At 36.5% G+C, this 18,785-nt stretch overlaps 1 protein-coding gene across 1 annotated transcript in view; it reads left to right on the forward strand.

Annotated features, from left to right (window-relative positions):
- Positions 1–3,773: 3,773 nt before the first annotated feature.
- SLC25A21 (solute carrier family 25 member 21) overlaps positions 3,774–18,785 on the forward strand; it is a 114,094-nt gene continuing 99,082 nt past the window's right edge. Inside the window, exon 1 of the mRNA XM_009646683.2 lies at positions 3,774–3,817. Coding sequence (XP_009644978.1) covers positions 3,789–3,817 — 29 coding nt within the window. The 5' untranslated portion in view covers positions 3,774–3,788. The remainder of the gene's footprint in view (positions 3,818–18,785) is intronic.

Below are 18,785 nucleotides of genomic sequence, written 5' to 3' on the forward strand. Positions count from 1 at the left end.
TTGGATCTGAGTTGTTTTAAACATAATTAGGACAACATAAATCACTCTGGGTTAGTTCATATGTGACATCACCAAGGAGACCCAATGGGACGATTAGAGTATGGTTTTGGACAATCTCTCTGTAGCTATGTTAACTACTTTATCATGAAAATACAGTTTGTAAACAGTAGTCTTTACAGTGTGGCAAGTTAAAATATATTGCATCTTGATATAGCTGTTCAGCAAATTAGATTTTCATAGCGCTAATTGAATTTGTCACAAAGCTGATGAACATTAGCTAAAGAAAGAGCAATATATTTTATTTTATTGAGCACATCTCAGAGTGCATGTAACTTAGTAGGGCCACCACACTTTCTGGGCAGGCTATCAAGTAGGATGTTGTAATGATTTGCATGACTACTATAGTAGATGGAAAAATGTAGCTTGTGTTTATAGCTGTTCCATTACTGTCTTGCATAGTGCGCACTCCTTTGGTGCTCTTCAGAGAGCTGTGTCATAATCCCAGCATCTTTTGAGGAGTCCTGTCTGGTGAAATCAAGTAACTATAAACCGTTTAAAACCCGGTGCATAATTAAATGATGAGACAAAGGAAAGACTAAGAAAGGCAGATAACCAATAGAATCCTGAAGTTATCAAAACAGAGCTCTTGCCAAGGACCTTGGAATTCATCTGATTCAGTTGCTGGAAAAATGCCTGAATTAAAAATTATCCTATGAGGACCAAGAAAATGGAGCCAAATTCTGGCACTGTACAGTTTTCTCCCAAAATGGACATTAATGCTGCAAAAACAGAATAGGGTGAACAACTCCTGGCCCCATGCTTGGCCCCCTACTGTAGCCTCTATCTGCCAAAAAAAGATGGAATAGAAGATCAAAAACGGGGCGGGGGGGGAGAGTGGGGAGAAGTTGGAGAAGGAGGGTGGTTGGAAAGGAAAAGACTCATAGGCTATGTATGCCCCCTGCCAGCACTGAAACACTCGACTGCAGCTCCACTTGCAAAGCACCTGTTGGCAGCTGTTGGAGTAGGTTATAGGTTTTGGGACAGAATCAGGACAGAAAACTTAGAGTCTGTGTTCCATGATGTGGCATGTGATTTGGCCTTATTTTAGTAAAATAGAAGTCATTCCTGAGCAATAATTATAGCAATAAAAACACCTGCTCAGAAATAACAATAGCTTTTGCTTTCTGGAAGAAATATAACAAATATTCAAGTGCATTATTTTTAATTTCTCTCCGTACTATTAATATTCTTTGGCTGGTATCACCTGTGTTGGCTTCCCTTTATCCAGACCTGAAAAACAAAATGATGTTGCATGGAATTGAAAGAAAATACGACAAAGCAATGATCATAAAGATTACCTTGCTACTGTCGTTCAAACACAGTGGCAGGAAGCTAGGTGCAAAGGGTCATCTGGGCACTTGTATGTTTTGCAAGCTTTATATATTAGAGTGGAATGATAGAAAAGTAGGAAAAGTGTATCTGTTAAATTAGAACTCTCAGCAAGTATTTTATGTCAAGAATTCAGTTTTAACATCTTCGCAAACTTTCATGTAAACTGTTTGGATACATTTAGTTGAGAATGTTAGCATTATTTTATGCCCTCCTGCTAATAACTCCAAAAATTACTTCTGCTTGTGTACAAAAAATTTTGCAGTGCTTTGTTGTTATATAAATAGATTATTCTTCCTTAAGAAAAATATATAACAATTATCAATAATGTAAAGTATATCAAGCAGAAAATAAATATAGGTATTTATTATAGGCTGAGCTAAAAACTCCATTGCTTTTATTGGCTAACTCTTCTTTGACTATAATGAGAATTTTCCCTCTGCTAATGCTTTGGTTTGCTGTAAAAGACTTACCTAGATAAGAACCTGTATTACTCAGACAGTTTGGATAAAGTTGAAATAGAAAGTAGATAATGTTTTGGATTTAATCCTTTCGTATATAAACTTAAAAAACCCCACAGTTTTCCTGTTCTACTTGAAACACTAAACTTATTAGTTCTAAAATAATTGAAATTTGAAACTTTAAGCCTTCCTTAGGTTTATATTCAGTAATGAAAAAAGAACTCAAGTTTGTGATGTTGCAGTGTACACTGCTCAGGCAGAGCCTGGTTCCTGCATGAAGCCCACCAAGAGTCTTTGTCCATCAAGTATGTCAAAGAATCGAGCCGAAATGCAAATTCCATTAGTTCAGTATTTTGTGTGCAGAATATTTCAAAATGAGACTTTCACTGTGTGTTAGAGTAATTTCTTTGCCTTGCTTAGAAAGAGAAAGTAGCTGAGTAGCTTAGCATGTCATAAATTATCTTAGGTATTAGAGACTGTTAGCTTTAGTGACACCTGAGCTTGGCCATATTCTGTGCCATTAAAATAAAAGGACAGGATCTGGACCTTAAGACAGTGATATCTGAACAAGGAGAGCACCTAGTAGACCATCACCATGTGCTTAGCTTCAGTGCAACTGTATGGTATACATAAAGAAAGGAATTTGCAGATATTTTAACTTGAATAAGAATGCTTTCCTGAATCAAGATTTTTAGAAGTTCAGCTGGGAATCACCAAAAGACCCATTCTGTATTACAAAAGGTTGGTGATTATTTTTGCTGTAATAATAAATAGATTAAATAAATACATTCAAAAGTTATAGTAAACATAGTCTTCACAAATTGTTTTTGCGTGTTGTAGCATTAAATGTATTGCTCTAGAGGCTGTGGATGCTTAAGAGTCTTAATGAACCAGGGCACAGAAAGTTCAAAAACATGATAATCTAGTATCTTGGACATACAGATACATATTTTCTCAGTATTTCAAAGTCCGTTAAGATTTGTGTAGTTGTTCTTATCTCTGCACATTGACAGATCTCAGAAATAACGCTTTTACTTTGATTCTGGTAAATACATCTTTTTATTGTATGTTTGCTGTTTGGAATGAGTGTGAGATACGAAACAGACAGAGTAGGCAAGCCTAGAAAATTAAAGCAAATATAGAGAAACTCTGACAGTTTTCCCAGGTGACGTATGCCAGGGAGCATCAGCAAAATGTGGGTGGTAAACTTCTGGACTTTTCATGAGGTGTCAGGTGGGTGGAAAAAACTAACAGAACCAACTTTGAAGCCGGTGGTGGCAGGGGCAGCTTTTCTTGGACATGGAAAGTCCCCAGCATGTGAATTTAAGTGCTCATGATGAGCAGTGGAGCAGGAACAGGAAAAGCCAGCACTTTGCGTCAGCATCAGCACAGAGCAGGCTGGGATGGAGACCCAGTAAGGCTGCAGCTCAGATAGCCAGCTCAGGAATCAGCTGGCACTTTAATATCAAATTCATCTGAGCCCCCAGCGCTGTCTTGCACAACAGCAGTATGTTTAGCGATCAGTCTTAGATGACAAAGAAGCCAGTGCCAACCTGAACTCCCTTCACTGCCTTCAGCAAGACTTAATATATTTATTTATAGTGCCAGATAAATGTTCCCACTGTTCTTAAGTCAGAAAGCTGAGCAAAAAGTATGATTAAATTGATCATGTAGCTTAAGTCCTCACTTTCCCCACTATAATGAACAACTAGCACTGTCTAAAATCCCTGATGGTTGCAATATACTACAGTACAGAAGAGTACACTTAATATATAAGGTATAGAAGTACTGTATCATCAATAATATGTTTAGGTTTTTACTTTACTTTTCAAACTTCAAAAGCTATTGGAGTCAATGAAAGTTAAACTACCATTTCCACAAATGTTTATTAGGCCTTTTCTTTATTATTATTTTATAGGTCTTGTAGAAATTTGCCTGATGCATCCCCTTGATGTAGTGAAAACAAGGTAAGATTCTGCATGAACAGGTTTGTTGACACTGGAGGATATCCAGATTAGGAGCTGTCAAAAAATAAAATGCTAGAACTTTTCCAAGTAAGATAACTTGTGCCTTTAATGGCATTTATGTTTACTTACCTGTATCTACAGCATTTGACAGATGGAATTTGAATAGCACGACATTTTTCTGATTAGAGGTTATCTAAAGGTGTTAAATCTGTTTTATGACATGTATTTGTAATATTGTAACAAGATCCTATAACATGAAGAGGGCTATAGTTAAATTCGCTTACCTTATGTACCATCTGCAGTGACACTTTTTATGTAACTGGGAAATACCATATTGCCTCCAAAAAAAATTTCACAGATTTTTGAGATCTGATAAAAATAATAAAATAAGGTGTTCCATATTCTCTCTGTAAGATAAGTAGCTTCATGCTCTTATCTTCTTTTATCTTTTTATCTGTCCCTATTTTCTTTTCTGAATATTTGTGCTTATGTGAGTATAAATGATTAAGTGACTTGGAAAATTTGTTCAAATGAGGGTTTTTAATGTTGATTATTGAGATGGAAAAAGAATAGCTGTGTTTCTAGTTTCTTGATTATCTTGTTCCTTTTCTATGTTTTTTAGTTTTCATATCAATTACTGAGTGTTATCATACGTGAAAAGCAACCAGAATGCAGAAGCATACGATAAGGAGGAGAGAACTTTTCATGCCATGTGTGTTACATGCAATGCCAATAATTACCTTCTACCGCTCCTGGAGCTCTCAGTCATGTAGGCAGAAAAGCTTCACTGGGGGATTAATCAGCCCCAAATGAATGATGAGGACAGCTGTGGTCTCTGGAATATGCTTGAAGCAGTCAATTATTACTTGAGATTCTAGTTCCAGTTAGCCACCGTGTGAGCTCGTTACAGATGTATTTTTGGATTCTGTTTAAATCATGTTCTGGGGTTTGCCTAAGGTATTGAGATACACTTTTGTGCAGCTTTCATTTTGCAGAAGATGACCATCTGAGGACAGTAATGCAGACTCCATCCACACTAACTGCTGCTGAGGTGTTGTAGGTATGCCTTGGGGCTTAGAGTTTGCTCAGGCAGTTCTTCTGTATGCCTTCATAATATGGAATAGGTTGATTCATAAAGAGATAATACATCTGGTAGATTCAAGGATCCTCTCTGCCCCTCCAAGGACCCCTGGGACCTTGCTATTAAAACAAGATTTACATAAAAAGATTGAAATTAAAGACTCAGAAACAACAGCAAGCAAAGCAAATACAAGGCCAAATTTAAAAAAAAAAAAAAAAATCTGTCTTGCTCTGTTGTCATGTGGTCCTCATGGGATGTGCTTTAGTGACTTCATTTTGGCAGGGTGTGCTATAATTCACCTATAGCTCTCAAGCTTTTGGTTTTACATCTTCCTGTTTTCCTCTTTGTACTAAAGCAGGAGTCATGTTCTTCTGTAGTATAAATGCAGCATCAGTGATTTACTTCTTATGTCTGGTGCCTTTGAGGTTGTCATCCTACACATCCTCATGCCTCCAGTCTTGGTTGAAAGAACTTAATACATGTCCTTAAAATCACTCATGATTTAGGACATGCCACATATCATATATCATAAAAAGTATTAATTGCACATCTGTTCTGATAAACTGGCAATCAACAGATGTACTTCCAGCTTTCTGATAGAAACCATGCATACAGTGGACTCTCAGAATACAAGGACAGATTTCCCTATTTCTATTCCAGGTTTTACTGGTTTTGTCATGCTTTTAACAGTGAAAATGCTAATTAGATCTGAGATCCATAAATGGAACACATTAAGGATTGTATGGGGATGTTTGTGAAGCTGTCTCAATATTAAAAAAAAAATCATAAAAATTAGAAACCTTTTAAATGTGAAATCTGAGTCCATAAACAGTGGGATTAAAGAAGAAAGCAGGAAAAAACAAAAGAACAGTAGGTGTGCAGGAGAAATCAGATTATGGATCATGGTGAAACCAAGGGGCTGAATCAAGTAAAAAAGCCATTGAGCAAATTTCTTCATTAGCAGAAACTTCAAGTGAAGTTGAATTAACTCAACTCTTCAACTGAGTTAGCTGCAACTCTTTCCAGAAGTGGGGAGCACCCAGGTGGTAGTTTTGTTGATGCAGATGTATTCAGAGATGTTACACAGATTTTGCAGTAACTTTTCTGCTGATCTTAGCAGATGTTAGTACTTGAAAATACTTAAATTTCGAAAGCCAATGACAAAACCATGAATAGAATATCCTTTGATCTCATCCATCATTCCATTCTATGTTCCTAACATCATGCCACTTCCTTTCATTTTGTAATGGTCCAAATTTACTATAGCAGATTAATTCTTTGATGGACTTGGAGAAGTTCAAATGAAACATTGGTTTTAATTCTGAACTTTGGATTTAGAATGTTTTCTAATACGTTTTCATTTACTTTATTCCTTTGTTGCAGTTCCTCTGAGTACTGCAATGCACTTACTCTTTTCCAACGTGGTATTGATAATCTGTCATTTCCTAATCACTTCCAGCTATTACAGTTTTGGTAGTTTGTTTGGTGTTTTTTCCCTTATGGTTAGGTGAAAGGATGTATAAAAGCACCATTTGTTGCTTAATTTTTATGGTGTTTTGAGTTTCCTGCCTTTTTTCTATAAAGTGTTTGTTTGGTGGAGAGAGTCTGTGGCCTTTTCAAGTTAGTGGAATCTCATTTGATCTAAGTTAGCATTCTGAAGGAGTTTAGGGAAGACGCCAAAAGCTCACATCTAGTGGACTGGTGGCTTAGCATCTTTGCTTCGTTGATTTTGTGTGTGTGTGTGTTTTTAATAAAAAATTGGAGAAAAGAAAGTTCCTGTCAGAGATTATTTTGAAACCGTGGAAAATGGTTTGGCTCTTTTGTGACAATATTTTGCAATATCTTTCTGTGTTTAGTAATTTTCTGTTATTCTACAGTAACAATGCTAGACTTGTTTATCTCCTCACTTCAAGGGAGGAACAATATATATATATATATAAAAATACATGTTTATAAACTATAGATAAGTCAAATGCTTAATGAGGTGGTTTTTGCTAAATGTACATTTGAAAATAATTTTATTTTGTTATCTATTAGAACCATTACTTTAAGAAATTCATTTGAGTGAGCTAGCTAGATGGAGATAACTATGCTCTGTTGTTTTATCTCTGTGAATCCCACTTATTCTTTAAAATAAACCTCTTTTCTCAATTACACAGTATATTGGTATAGTTTCTGATTGGAGACTATTAAAAAAAATGTGCTAAACTTTTTATGCCTCAGTATAACAGATGTCTACTTTTTTATTAAGAAACCTAGATGATCTTTCTTTGCTGGAAAGTGAGGAGAAAAGTGTCTTAGCCTGAATAAAGAATTGGTTTTGCTAATTTTGGGCCCTTTTTCAGGTCTTAAGTGTAATGCAGGCTGTAATGTCATTTTTTTATTAAGATGTCTACTTTTTTATTAAGAAACCTAGATGATCTTTCTTTGCTGGAAAGTGAGGAGAAAAGTGTCTTAGCCTGAATAAAGAATTGGTTTTGCTAATTTTGGGCCTTTTTTCAGGTCTTAAGTGTAATGAAGGCTGTAATGTCATTTTCATCCATCAGACTTATCAAAGGATGACAAAAGGGTATGCTAGATCATGATACACAGGACAAGACATTGTCATATATATTACTTTAAAAGTAAAAATAGTAAAGTGCTTTTCCAGCTAGAGTTCATCCTTTGTGTCCTAGTGGCATATGTTTCAGCTTAAACAAATGTACAAAATTCAGAACTCAATAATGTTTTATTGTTGGAAAATTAATAATTGTGCAACAGCTCACAGGTGTAGTTGATGAGTGAAAGGGAGAGAATTACAGGGAGTTGTCTGAAGTCAAGGGAAAGCTAATGTTGTTTGAGGGATCAGTCAAGCAAGCTTGACTGGTAACTGAAGGATGTTACTGTGGTCTGTCTGATGACTCCAGGTTATGTTCTGATGTGGTCCTCTAGCCCTGAACAGCTTGAAGTTTCAGAAGAAAAACCCTTAATTTTTACATTTCCCTACTACTGGATTTGTGGCATAAAACTGGCCTTTTCAGTCACTTGATAACCTCCAAACTACATGCTCTAACATCTAATTTTCCTTGATATTACATTCTAACACCTCAGAAAATGCATGCAACCAAGAGTGATGTTGCAAAATTAGAACTACGTTTAGAAATAAAATTTTGGATATTTCCTCAGATTTATAAGTTCATTACCTTTACATGTGCTTTCTCTTTTTCATTGGTTATCACCAATATTTATAACGCTGAATTTTAATAACTCCTTTGTTCTTGAAAACAAATTTCAAAGTTGTCTGTTCAAGTATTCATACAAACTGTGAAACATATATTGAAGTAGAAATAATCATTTTGGGTGTGACTTGGTATTGTGTAGTTAGGAAATAGAAACCATACTTTGTAACTTTTTAACAGTTGTCTACATGACAGAATTTAATAGAAAACACATATGAAGAAATGTATGATTAAGTGCTTTCAAATAACAGAGAAAAAATAACAAGACATCACCAAAAACTTTCAAATATTTAATACATCTGAAAAGACTTGCATCTGAAAGTCCCATGAACAGGAAAAATTATATGTGGATTAGACGAATCATTTACTCATCTCTTTCATTTTGGCAGTAATTTGACATCACTATACATTTTGAAACAAATATTTGAAAGAATGATGGTTTCTCTCATGTCAGACATACAAAATTGTGCTCCAGATCTGTGTTGACTTCAGTGGAGATAGATTAGTTCATACCACCTGAGGATTAAGGTTTTTTTTACTTCCAGACTATGTATTCGAAGAGTGGTAAATGTTATCATAAGCCAACTACCATGTAAAGGACTTGGAGAAAGTCTAGTTTATTATTTTATCAGGAGAATCATCAGGGTAGCTTGTGTCCTAACAAATTAAACATATATTCAACAGGCAGAGTTTTAATACTCCTCTGGTTAATTCAAATAATGACAGTTCCAGATTATTTAAAATTTTTTTTGCTCTTTATTTAAACAATATCTTCTATTTTCAGACATAGTTGTGTCTTCATAACAGAGCCTCACATTGAGATGGGTGTGCAATTTGGAAAGCAATGCCTAAGAGAGATCCAGGAGGCATTCTTTCAAAAGCATTTGCTTCAATTTATCGGGGGAAAAAGTTAATAAGTATGGCTTGTTTCCCTGATCAATTTATTCGACCTCCTTGGTTTTTTTCTTAAAGCTGTTTCTCACCTTTGGCAAAATCTGAGGAAGAGGTAGTCCCTGTTGCTTCTACTTCAACACCTTTTTACACAGTTCAGTGTTAGAACAGAATCTTCATGTGAATGGACTTTCCATCTTCTGTGTGACCCATAATATCAGCATTAAAAAAAATAAGGCAAATAATTCACCTTAGAAACTTTGGAGAAAGTTTTAATCTAGTCATGACGGAGACTTGATGGTTTGCCACTCTTTCTGCAAAAATCTAGACCAACATCATGGATCTAAAGCCCCAGATTTAGAAAATAATTTGGGATCGAAGTCCAGATGTGGACTCTGCATTACAGACCCATTTCTAGTTAGCAACTGTTCTGCTGATTTGTGTGCGTGTTTATCCATTTTGTTCCTTTGTTCCAATTCTGTCATTTTGGTCTTATTAAAAAAGTTCAGCTTACTACATGTGTTTCCGATCTCATTCCATCTGTTGTTTTGCAAGAGCTACTTCCTTTATAGCATTAATTCCTCTTTGATTTCTGGTCTTTTTTGTCTGAGTGAGCAGTAGTGGAGCCTGTTTCTGAAAATCTTTGGTTTAAGGAAGAGTTCATTGTCCTTATACAATGTTACCATTTCCAAATGACCCTAGCTCCCTTGGTTTGCATTAAGACATGTTAAGTTCATGTTACTTGATGCAAACTGCTCTAGTTAGACTTGTAGCAGTTTTAAGCAGAGAATAGCCTTACTGTCCTCGGAAAATTATCAGGATACTAAACAATTCTGTATTGGAATGAACAGTTGAACTGTCAGAAGACTGTTAGAAAAACAATGAGTTTTGGTCAATGAAACTCTTCATTTAATTAATTTTGAATTTTGGAATTTTTCACTTCCATTTCTTTTTTTTCTTTTCAACTACTTTTAAGTAATTTTGAACTAGGAAAACAGTTTTGGGTTGAAAATGTAGAAAACAACATCCATTGTCATCTAAAAGAAGTATATAAAAATGTATTGAAACTGATCGTTTCCTGAGAAGTTTTTTTACATTTCAGGGAAAAAAAAACTAGTAAAAATAATCCCTGATCAACTCAACTTAATGTCCTTTTTTTGAACAAATGCCAAAGCTTTTCACTGGATTTAGTTTTACTTGATTTATCAGTGGCCTTTGGCACGATTGTTCATAGGATTTGTGTGCATATTGTAGCTTATACTCTGGTTTTGTATTTGAATTTCACCATTGAAATAGCTTTAATATTTTCTTACAGATCCAAGTTTTGTATAATAAGAACTTATCTCAAGTTTACAATAATTCGTATGTGGATGTGATCCAGGGCTCTGTGATTTGCCCTTTGTTTTCCTTCTACGTACAATCTGTTAGGAATTAGTAAGGGCACACGGGCTAATAATTCCTGCTAGATATACTATTCCAATTTAAATCCTTCCCTGAATTAAAGAGCAATATTGATGTGCACTGTTAAACAGATGCTCTTATTTGCAGTGCTGGTCAAAATGATTTCTGTTCTTATGTGCTTTTTTTTTTATTATTCATAGGCATACCATATGTATATTTTATAAAGAGTGTCAAGATCCTTTGGGATAAAAGGAACTGTATAAATGCAACTTCGTCATCTCATGTGATGCTATGTTACTTGTGATCAAACAGCAGAATTGTTTAATAATATCCCTATTTCAAATCAGCGTAGATTTTTGTAAAAATTATTAACAGATATTGTTTCTTCATTTTAGAATAATCCTGTTCCTTCTTTGATAGTAACTGAATTTGTGCATCATCAAATCAGATTGCCAGAGATCTCTTAAGCTTTTCCGTAATTTTGATTAAGCATTTTGCCACTTATTCTGTTTTTTTGATGAACAATAGGTACTTTTTTAAACAACTGAAATACCATAAAATAATAATTTCCATTTGACAGCATGCTTTGGGTTACATGTTATCTGTGCCATTTCACTGGCCATAGCAAAACTACCCTCAGTTTCCTGAGTTACTCATAAACTGTAACAATCTGGAATTTCTAATACCCACCAAATAAGCCATGTCCACCTTCAGTGCGCTCAAGATAGAACAATAATTTCTATCTTCCTTTTAAAGAATCCTTTCCTTGTTTCTGAGGTTAGGTGAATAAAATGAAATAAATGAAAACTCCAGATGCTATCTCCATACCACAGGGGTGCAGCTATCCAGTCCCTTACATTAGAAGGAAGATAAAATGGCTCTATGTGCAGGAAGCAAGTGTTGAGACCATCACAGGAGAATTGAGGAGAGAAGCACTAGTAGATGAGGGGATGAGATTGCCATGAGCAGAAGCAAGTGGACAGTCTCCCACAGAGAGCAAAAAAGAAAGAACACCTATGCAAGAACCAGGACTCATGAGAGGGAATGTGTGATAGTTTTCTTGCGTATTTTCTTTTCAGTCCAATAGATGCAGAAGGTGTGGTTTGGGTTTCTGGAAGGAAGCCGGATTAAAGCTGACTTGGAGTGGCCTTAGTCCTCTTCAAAATGTAGTATATAATTTTGTTTGAAATTTTTGTTTTGGTGTGTCTTACATCCTTTTACACACCCCAAGAACAGATCTGTCTAGTAGAACCCTTACAGATGATATCTTGTGCAGCTGATCTGAGGAATAAATGGAAATCATGCTAAAAGATATATTGAATGTTATCTATCCTACTAGTCACTGTCCTTTTGACTATGGACATTTGCATAATGTAAACATGCATTTGTTCTCTTAACAATTTTATGCTTGTTATTTTGCTTTTCCTCAAATTTGGACAATGAGTCAAACAGTTGATTTCAGGTCCAGGTTTACATTTTGCTTTCATTCTAATGCCATAGCACAATATTCTTTCTGTGTTTGAATTTCCAGTACTTACAAAGTTCATGTAAACATTTCCTGGCAACTATATAGGCAGAACTTGTAACATGACAAGAGCCTGAGGGTTTCCCTTCTATAATCTACATCTGTATATTTACATGTTTTAAAAATAAATGTACACAGCATCTTCCTTGGTAGAGAAAGTGAGGTTTCTTCATGTTTAAGTTCTCTAGCACTGGAAAAACCTGCAGCTGGTTAGCTGTGTCCTCATGATGCAGTTGCAAGAGGGTGGTGTGGACTGCATTTTATGATTACATGGGCTGCACATTGTGCACTCGCAGTTTAAATCCAAGCAAGCTCTGTATTTTTTTCCTTCCTTTTGTTTTTATCTTAATTTTATGAAAATATTTCCTTGCATAATATGAGGCTACAAATAACCCTCTTCTAGACAGGATAGGCAAATGTGACAAGTTCCAAAACTGTAATTATGGGGGAGAACCATGGCATGGGTTGCAGTTATGACAGAATAATTCTTTTTTCATTGCATTGTCTGATGGGGAAAGGAAGAAAAGGGGGAGAACCTAGGACTAAATGCCCTCTGAAATATGCTCATTATACTATTGGCTGCTTCTCTAGTTAGAACCTACCAAATAAAAAGAGACCATGTAGAAACACTTGGGTTCTCTTTGTAGTATCTCAAGATTTCTACAGATTATCAGAATTATTATCAAAATGAGTCAGAAACCATGACCAAATCTTCATGAGAAAAATGAAATTCAGTTTGAAACGTTTTGGTTATATGGGTCAGCTGACAGATCTGGAAAAATATAGCCATATTTGTACAGAAAATACCCTGTAGTATTATAGTGTGTGTTATAGTTTGTATTAAACACAATAGATGTATTTAATTATTTTATTTGTTTTGATTCCCACAGCCTCAGGATATGCCATTGTATTGCTGTCAAAAAAAAAAAGTAATTACTGTAACTTAGCGTAATGTACTTTTTTTGAGTTATGTAAATTGCCTCAGTACCCCTTATACTCCATCAGTGAGAGAGAAATAACATTAAGAGTCTCAGTGCTCAATGTAATGTTGACTATCCTGTACATCATTTATGAATCTAATTTATTTATTTTGGACATAGCAGATCTATTTGCCTATTCATCTGCTAGTTCATGGCAATGAGGAATGGTACCAGAACTGCTAGTATTTTTTCCAGGGCTGTACCGGAGACAGTTTAGACCACTTCAGTAGAACCAGCACTTAAAATCACAGCCAGTTCCCAAATGAGGTGTTACAGCCTGCGTCCATCATGTCCTGCCTCCTGCCCCTGCTATACCAGCACTCAGAAATCCCCATCCTGGTGCTGAGTTCAGCAGCCTCTCCCTCTCCGTCTCCCTCTCTCTCTCCCTCTCCCCCTGACTCTGTTAGCTGCTTGACCCCAAACCACAGCTTTTGTCCAGCCAATTTTAAAGTGTGCCAGGTGACAATCTCCCTGTAATTCCCTTGGGAGGCTCCTGCATAGCCTGCTGCTTCTCACAGCCAGGAAGTATTTTCTAATGTTCCAATATTTCCATTATGCAGTTTCACCCCTAACAACTACCTACACACCCTTTACTGTACATCGTTCCCCTTTCCCTTCATTTATTCCCTTTAGACACAGTAGATGCATGGCATGCCCCCATTTTCTTTTTCCCAAGCCTAAATTAGTTTGCGATAATCAAATACGTTCTTTAAATAATCTTTTCTCTGTATCAATCCTGTATTTAAAATATAATGAGTCAAATGAAACCATGAGGGATAGAGTGGAATGAGAGCAAGAGCGGAAAGCAGAAAGTGGAGGGCTAGGAGGTGAGAAAGTACATGGGATTCTATTTACAAGAAAAATACATGCTGAAAATAAATATTTAAGATGGGAATTGGGGAGTGGAAATGAACAGATGTTAGCACAGTTACAAAACTAGTCTGGAGACAAAGAAATGGGATAGTTTTAAAAATGTATGCATTTTAAAGTAGTATTTTAAATAAGGATTAAGCAGCTGGGAAAGGTTACACAGGCTACGAGTTGGAGACATCTATGGTGTACGTACAATTTTTTTAAAACAATCTTAACAAAGCAGCTGGGTGAGTTATTAACAGATGTTAATGATTTGTCAGTGGTATAAAACATTAAGATCACATCAGGGGTAGACCATGGTCATGCCTGATTTCTCCATGGACAAAAAATTTGCGTTAGACCACTGTCATGCCTGATTTCTAAGCATGGATGGAACATGCCTGAAATAAAACAAGCAAGGAACCACTTTGTCTAAATAAAAAAAAAAAGGAAAAAAAAATCTTTACTTTTGTTAGTATTTGGCGATGTAGCAAGTGTGGGAGATAGTTTAAGTATGGAAAATCATTATTTAACATCTTCATTTACAATAAACAGAAAAGAAATTTTCTACCTATTTACATTTCTTTTTTTCCTACTTGTATTTGAGCTAGCTTTTAGAAGCTATGGATACAAGAGAATAAAGCTGTATATGTTGGAAGCACGATGTAACTGTAGCGATGCCAATAATTCTCTCAGAGAAGTTGGCCATTAATACCGTATTTAAGTATGTCCCTAAAATAACTGCACTAGGCCAGTAAGTGCCAAGTAAATCTATAAATAAATAAAAAGAGAGATAATATCTTTATGAACTATGCTTTTTGTATGTTTTTACAAGCAGATGCATCAGTGTGTATTCTAGGTCTAGAGGGGGTTTTGAGAAACAAGAGTCTTCATGTTGAGTAGGATGCAAGTAAAATACCACCTCCAAAATAATCTTGGCACAATAGAGCTGTCTTTTGAATTTATTCCTCAAGAGAGTAAAAAAAAAAAAAAAAAAAAACCTAAGGAAATATTTGCCAGTTTTTAGCTGCTGCAGTGTTGTAGTAAGCTGATGACTCCCTGGTGAGAAGGCAGCGGGTTTTGTTGTGCTTTTACAACCCAAGTTGAGCCAGGGGCAGAGCTCAGCGGCACCAGCTGAAGAGCAGCACACAGAAGGGATTGTGCCTCAGAGGTGCTGTGACCTTCCTGGTTTTCCGTTATCCCAGTAATGGATTGTTGATCCGCAGCAGTACTAACTTCTCATAACTACAGCCGTACTGACATCCTTTATACCCTTTTATCCATGTCTCTAAATCTGGAGCAGGGGCAAAATAGTACCCGACTGTCTTCTGTGTGCTGGCTGCAACATACGGGTCTGCAGGGAAGTGGTTAGAAAGTGCTGTGAGTGCCCATATGTACACAATATAGTTCAGGGTCTGTAACAGAGAGAAGGGAGGTACTCTTTTGAGTGCTACATGTGATGCTATCCATCTAGCATCTGCCCAAATGTAGCAATAGATCAAGATGCTTTCTCCCAGGAGGTACATTGGAGACTTCTTTCTTTAGCAAGTTAGTGAGCTGAATCAACTCAATGCAAGAATCAGACAAGTGTCAGAGACAGTACAAGGGAGGAAAGAGGACAAGACAAATGGGAATTGGGTTAGGAAAAGTGCCTGTAGACAGCAGCAGGTCTTCAGATTATTCTGCTGTCTCATGGTACTTTCTCCTGAGTGAGTCAGCTACAAACTGGAAGGATCAAATTAAATAGTTCTGAGATTGCTAAACTGGAATACAAATTAGGAAAGGAAAAGCAAAAAGGAAAACACTTTTTTGTATCTTAGAAAGCAGTAAATGAAGGCATATTTCATTCAAAAATGTGGTTCCACAACATTTTAAGCTCAATTCTTTTGGAATTACATTTGTTCCCTTGACACTTACACCACCATACAGTGGCAGTTCAGGAAGCTGGCACAGTGAAAAACTGATCAATTAATCATTTTCTGGTTGGGTTTCTTTTTGACCAGCTTGGTTTCCTGAATTGGTTCCTCACACAATTGTGTAACAGGCAATACCAGGACAAAGAAGGGGGCAACCCAGACAGGTCATCAGTGGCAACCACCAAACTGCATGCTAAAGGTATGCATGAAAGGCATGTGCATATGTGCTGTCATTAGAATGGAGTATTAGGATACATTTAATCTGGTGGCAGGGTGATCTGGCACTCAAAGAGTTAGTCCTGCCCCTGGTTCCTTGCGACCCAACTCCCTTCTCTAGTGTTTGTAGTATGGTCCCACCATTTCCTTTGTGTCAGATCTAGCAATTGCAAAACTGCAGGGAAAATTGATTCAGCTTGATGATACATCAGAAAATTAAGCTATTAAAAAGTATTTGTTTTCTAGTGGCTGCATACTGTTAGACCAGCTCTGTTGTAATGCAAAACTACATCCTAATCAAAGATGTATACATATTTACTGTGTCTCTAAGTTAGATATGAACTTTCATTTGCACAATTGCCAGTTTTTCTCTCTCGTCTGATAGAACATACTTCATAGTGTTATATCTTGTCTTAGAATATGAAGTCCAGTTAGTATGGACAAAAATGTTCCTCTGCAGGCATAAGTTGAGTTCCATCATGGGGGGAATAAAAATAATGCAAGGATGTTAGTTAGCAAAAGACTTTCCTAATTTAGCCATTGAAAGGTGATCTTTAATGAACAGCAATGCATCCTTTTCATATCTCTTCTTTTTCTTTTTCTTGCCAAATTGTTTTATGATCTGAACAATTTGACATATCTAAGTGAAACAGCTTGCAATTCTACTGTTATACAGATATTGCGTTGTAAAAGTGTATGGCATATGTCTCAGGAAATTTAGGAATATACTGAAATTTGGGATTTAATATTATGAAACAGGAAAGTGCAATTTTTCACTTCATTGTTACTAAAAGGACAAGATGCTTTATCCCTCATGTTGTCAACGCTCCTCCTTACACAAGTTGTAGACCTTGTTGTAGTTTCCCATAGGCCTATACAACTTATCATCCTAGGATAAGACTAATTGGTACAGTTTCTAATGAATTGGTGAATTAAATCAACTCATTAGAAGGCTTCAGTGAGCATCAGAACTATCATAGAGAAAGGAGCGGGACCACACAGTGAAAAAGGAGTAGGGATAGGGGAGAAGGAGTTGAGGATGAAACCTCCCTGGTTTGTTTCAGGTGAACTCTTACATCAGTTCAACTGATGGTGAAACAGCTTAAGTTAGAAGCATCAAACCATTTAAATCATGGGTAAATCAATTCCTGTTCTTCAGAGTACTCATTTATTAGCTCTGCAGTACATATTTCATGTGTCTAAATACTTTGCTAAATTTGAATGAATAAAAGATTCCTAAAGTTGCCTGTTAAGAAAATTGCACAATATTGCAAAAGTTGCTTGCTGTTATTACCATGACAAATGATTGCACATTACAAAAAGCTGTTGACTTATCTGTGAAATATGTAATTAGGCTTGAAATTTCATTACGGCTTTAGCAGATACAAGAATTCATGGGTACTAAAAGAAGCCTCACACTCCCTCCTGCCAGCCTTGCATCCAGCAAATTCAGCTCTCTAACTTGGCCTAAATCTAATTCAACAACAACATGAAGAAAATTTAGAGAGAAAAAAAAAAAAAAACACCAAGCTTGTCCAGCAAAGAATAAGCATAGTTGGAGAGGGAGGGATACAGAAGGAGATAAACTGAGACCTCTCTCTCCAGGCAGTGGTGTGAGTTTTTAAGTCAGTTATGCTGAGCAGCATGAGAATAATGAAACACTGCCCTAGCTAGGAAGTAAACCTGGACATAAAAATAAGTATGGGGCCATATATAAAACTTGTTCCCATACTTAGATGCTGTCATAAAGCAGAGAGCAAGAACGTACTTAACAAGAAGCTTGAGCTCCAGAATCATGGAACCTTGAAATACAGGGGGTATATATCTTGCCATACACAGGCCTAATGATCCTCTGTTGACCACTGGCAAGGACTAGATATTAGGATGGGTGGCCTTCTGATCTTTTGTCTTCATACACATAATATTAGGACAAAAATAATTGAGTCTTCATCCTCCTGAATATATTTAGGACTAGTAATTAGGTTTTGGGTATCTCAACAAAGTTGTGCAGCACCCTTCTAGTAGGTGCTGTGGAGGCAAAAAGCTTCCTACCTGTCTTTACAGTAGAGCTCTGTCACTTCTTTGGGTCTGACTTACAGAGGCATATTCGACATAGTTGCCTGTGATAACAGGTGCTGAATTCACCGACTCAGCCAGCCCCTTTCAGTCCACTGTTTGATTTGCATGACAAACCATCAGAAAAGTAATAAAAGAATGGTGAGGAGTGTATCATGCTCACATGCATTCTGAGTAACACGAAAAGCATCTCATCCATTAGAAACAACATAATCCCAGAGAAAATCACACCTGTGGAACAAGGTTAATAGTACCAGATATCTTCAGCTGGCTCTGCTACAGAAGCTACTATAAATGAAACCTTTCCCTGATTAGCCAAACAGTATTTTGAGATCAGTTAGGTGCATCAGTGATGCCATTTCTACTTACTCACTTTGCAGCCTTAGTAGAAATGCATATAGCAAAAGTATCTAGAGCTGTTGAAGAGGAAGGGCAAAGTCTTATTCTTGTCTTTTTATGCTATTCTTACAGCTCAAGGGACCTGGAGGGAGATTTTTGGCACTGGAAAATTTTCTTAATAGAACAGAAATCCTTAGGTAGTAGGTGGTATAGAGGTGGATTAATAACTGCTTCACCTGTTCCTCACAAACTCTTAAATGGGAATAGGTAATCCTGGAAAGAAGTCAATGGTCAGAATGTCTTTTATACTCCAGGCTTTTGTGGCTGCCAGGAGAGACCCTTGTGACTAACAGGAATTCAGCATCAATTAGGACAACTCCCAGAGTTGTGTTATGTGTGCTGGGGCTACAACAGCTCCACTATTCTTGGCTAGCCTGAGTGCAGTGGAACTACACGAAAGAGCTTTGAAAAGC

This window comes from Egretta garzetta, unplaced genomic scaffold (assembly GCF_000687185.1).
Source record: "Egretta garzetta isolate BGI_Z169 unplaced genomic scaffold, ASM68718v1 scaffold79, whole genome shotgun sequence".
NCBI classification, from domain to species: domain Eukaryota; kingdom Metazoa; phylum Chordata; class Aves; order Pelecaniformes; family Ardeidae; genus Egretta; species Egretta garzetta.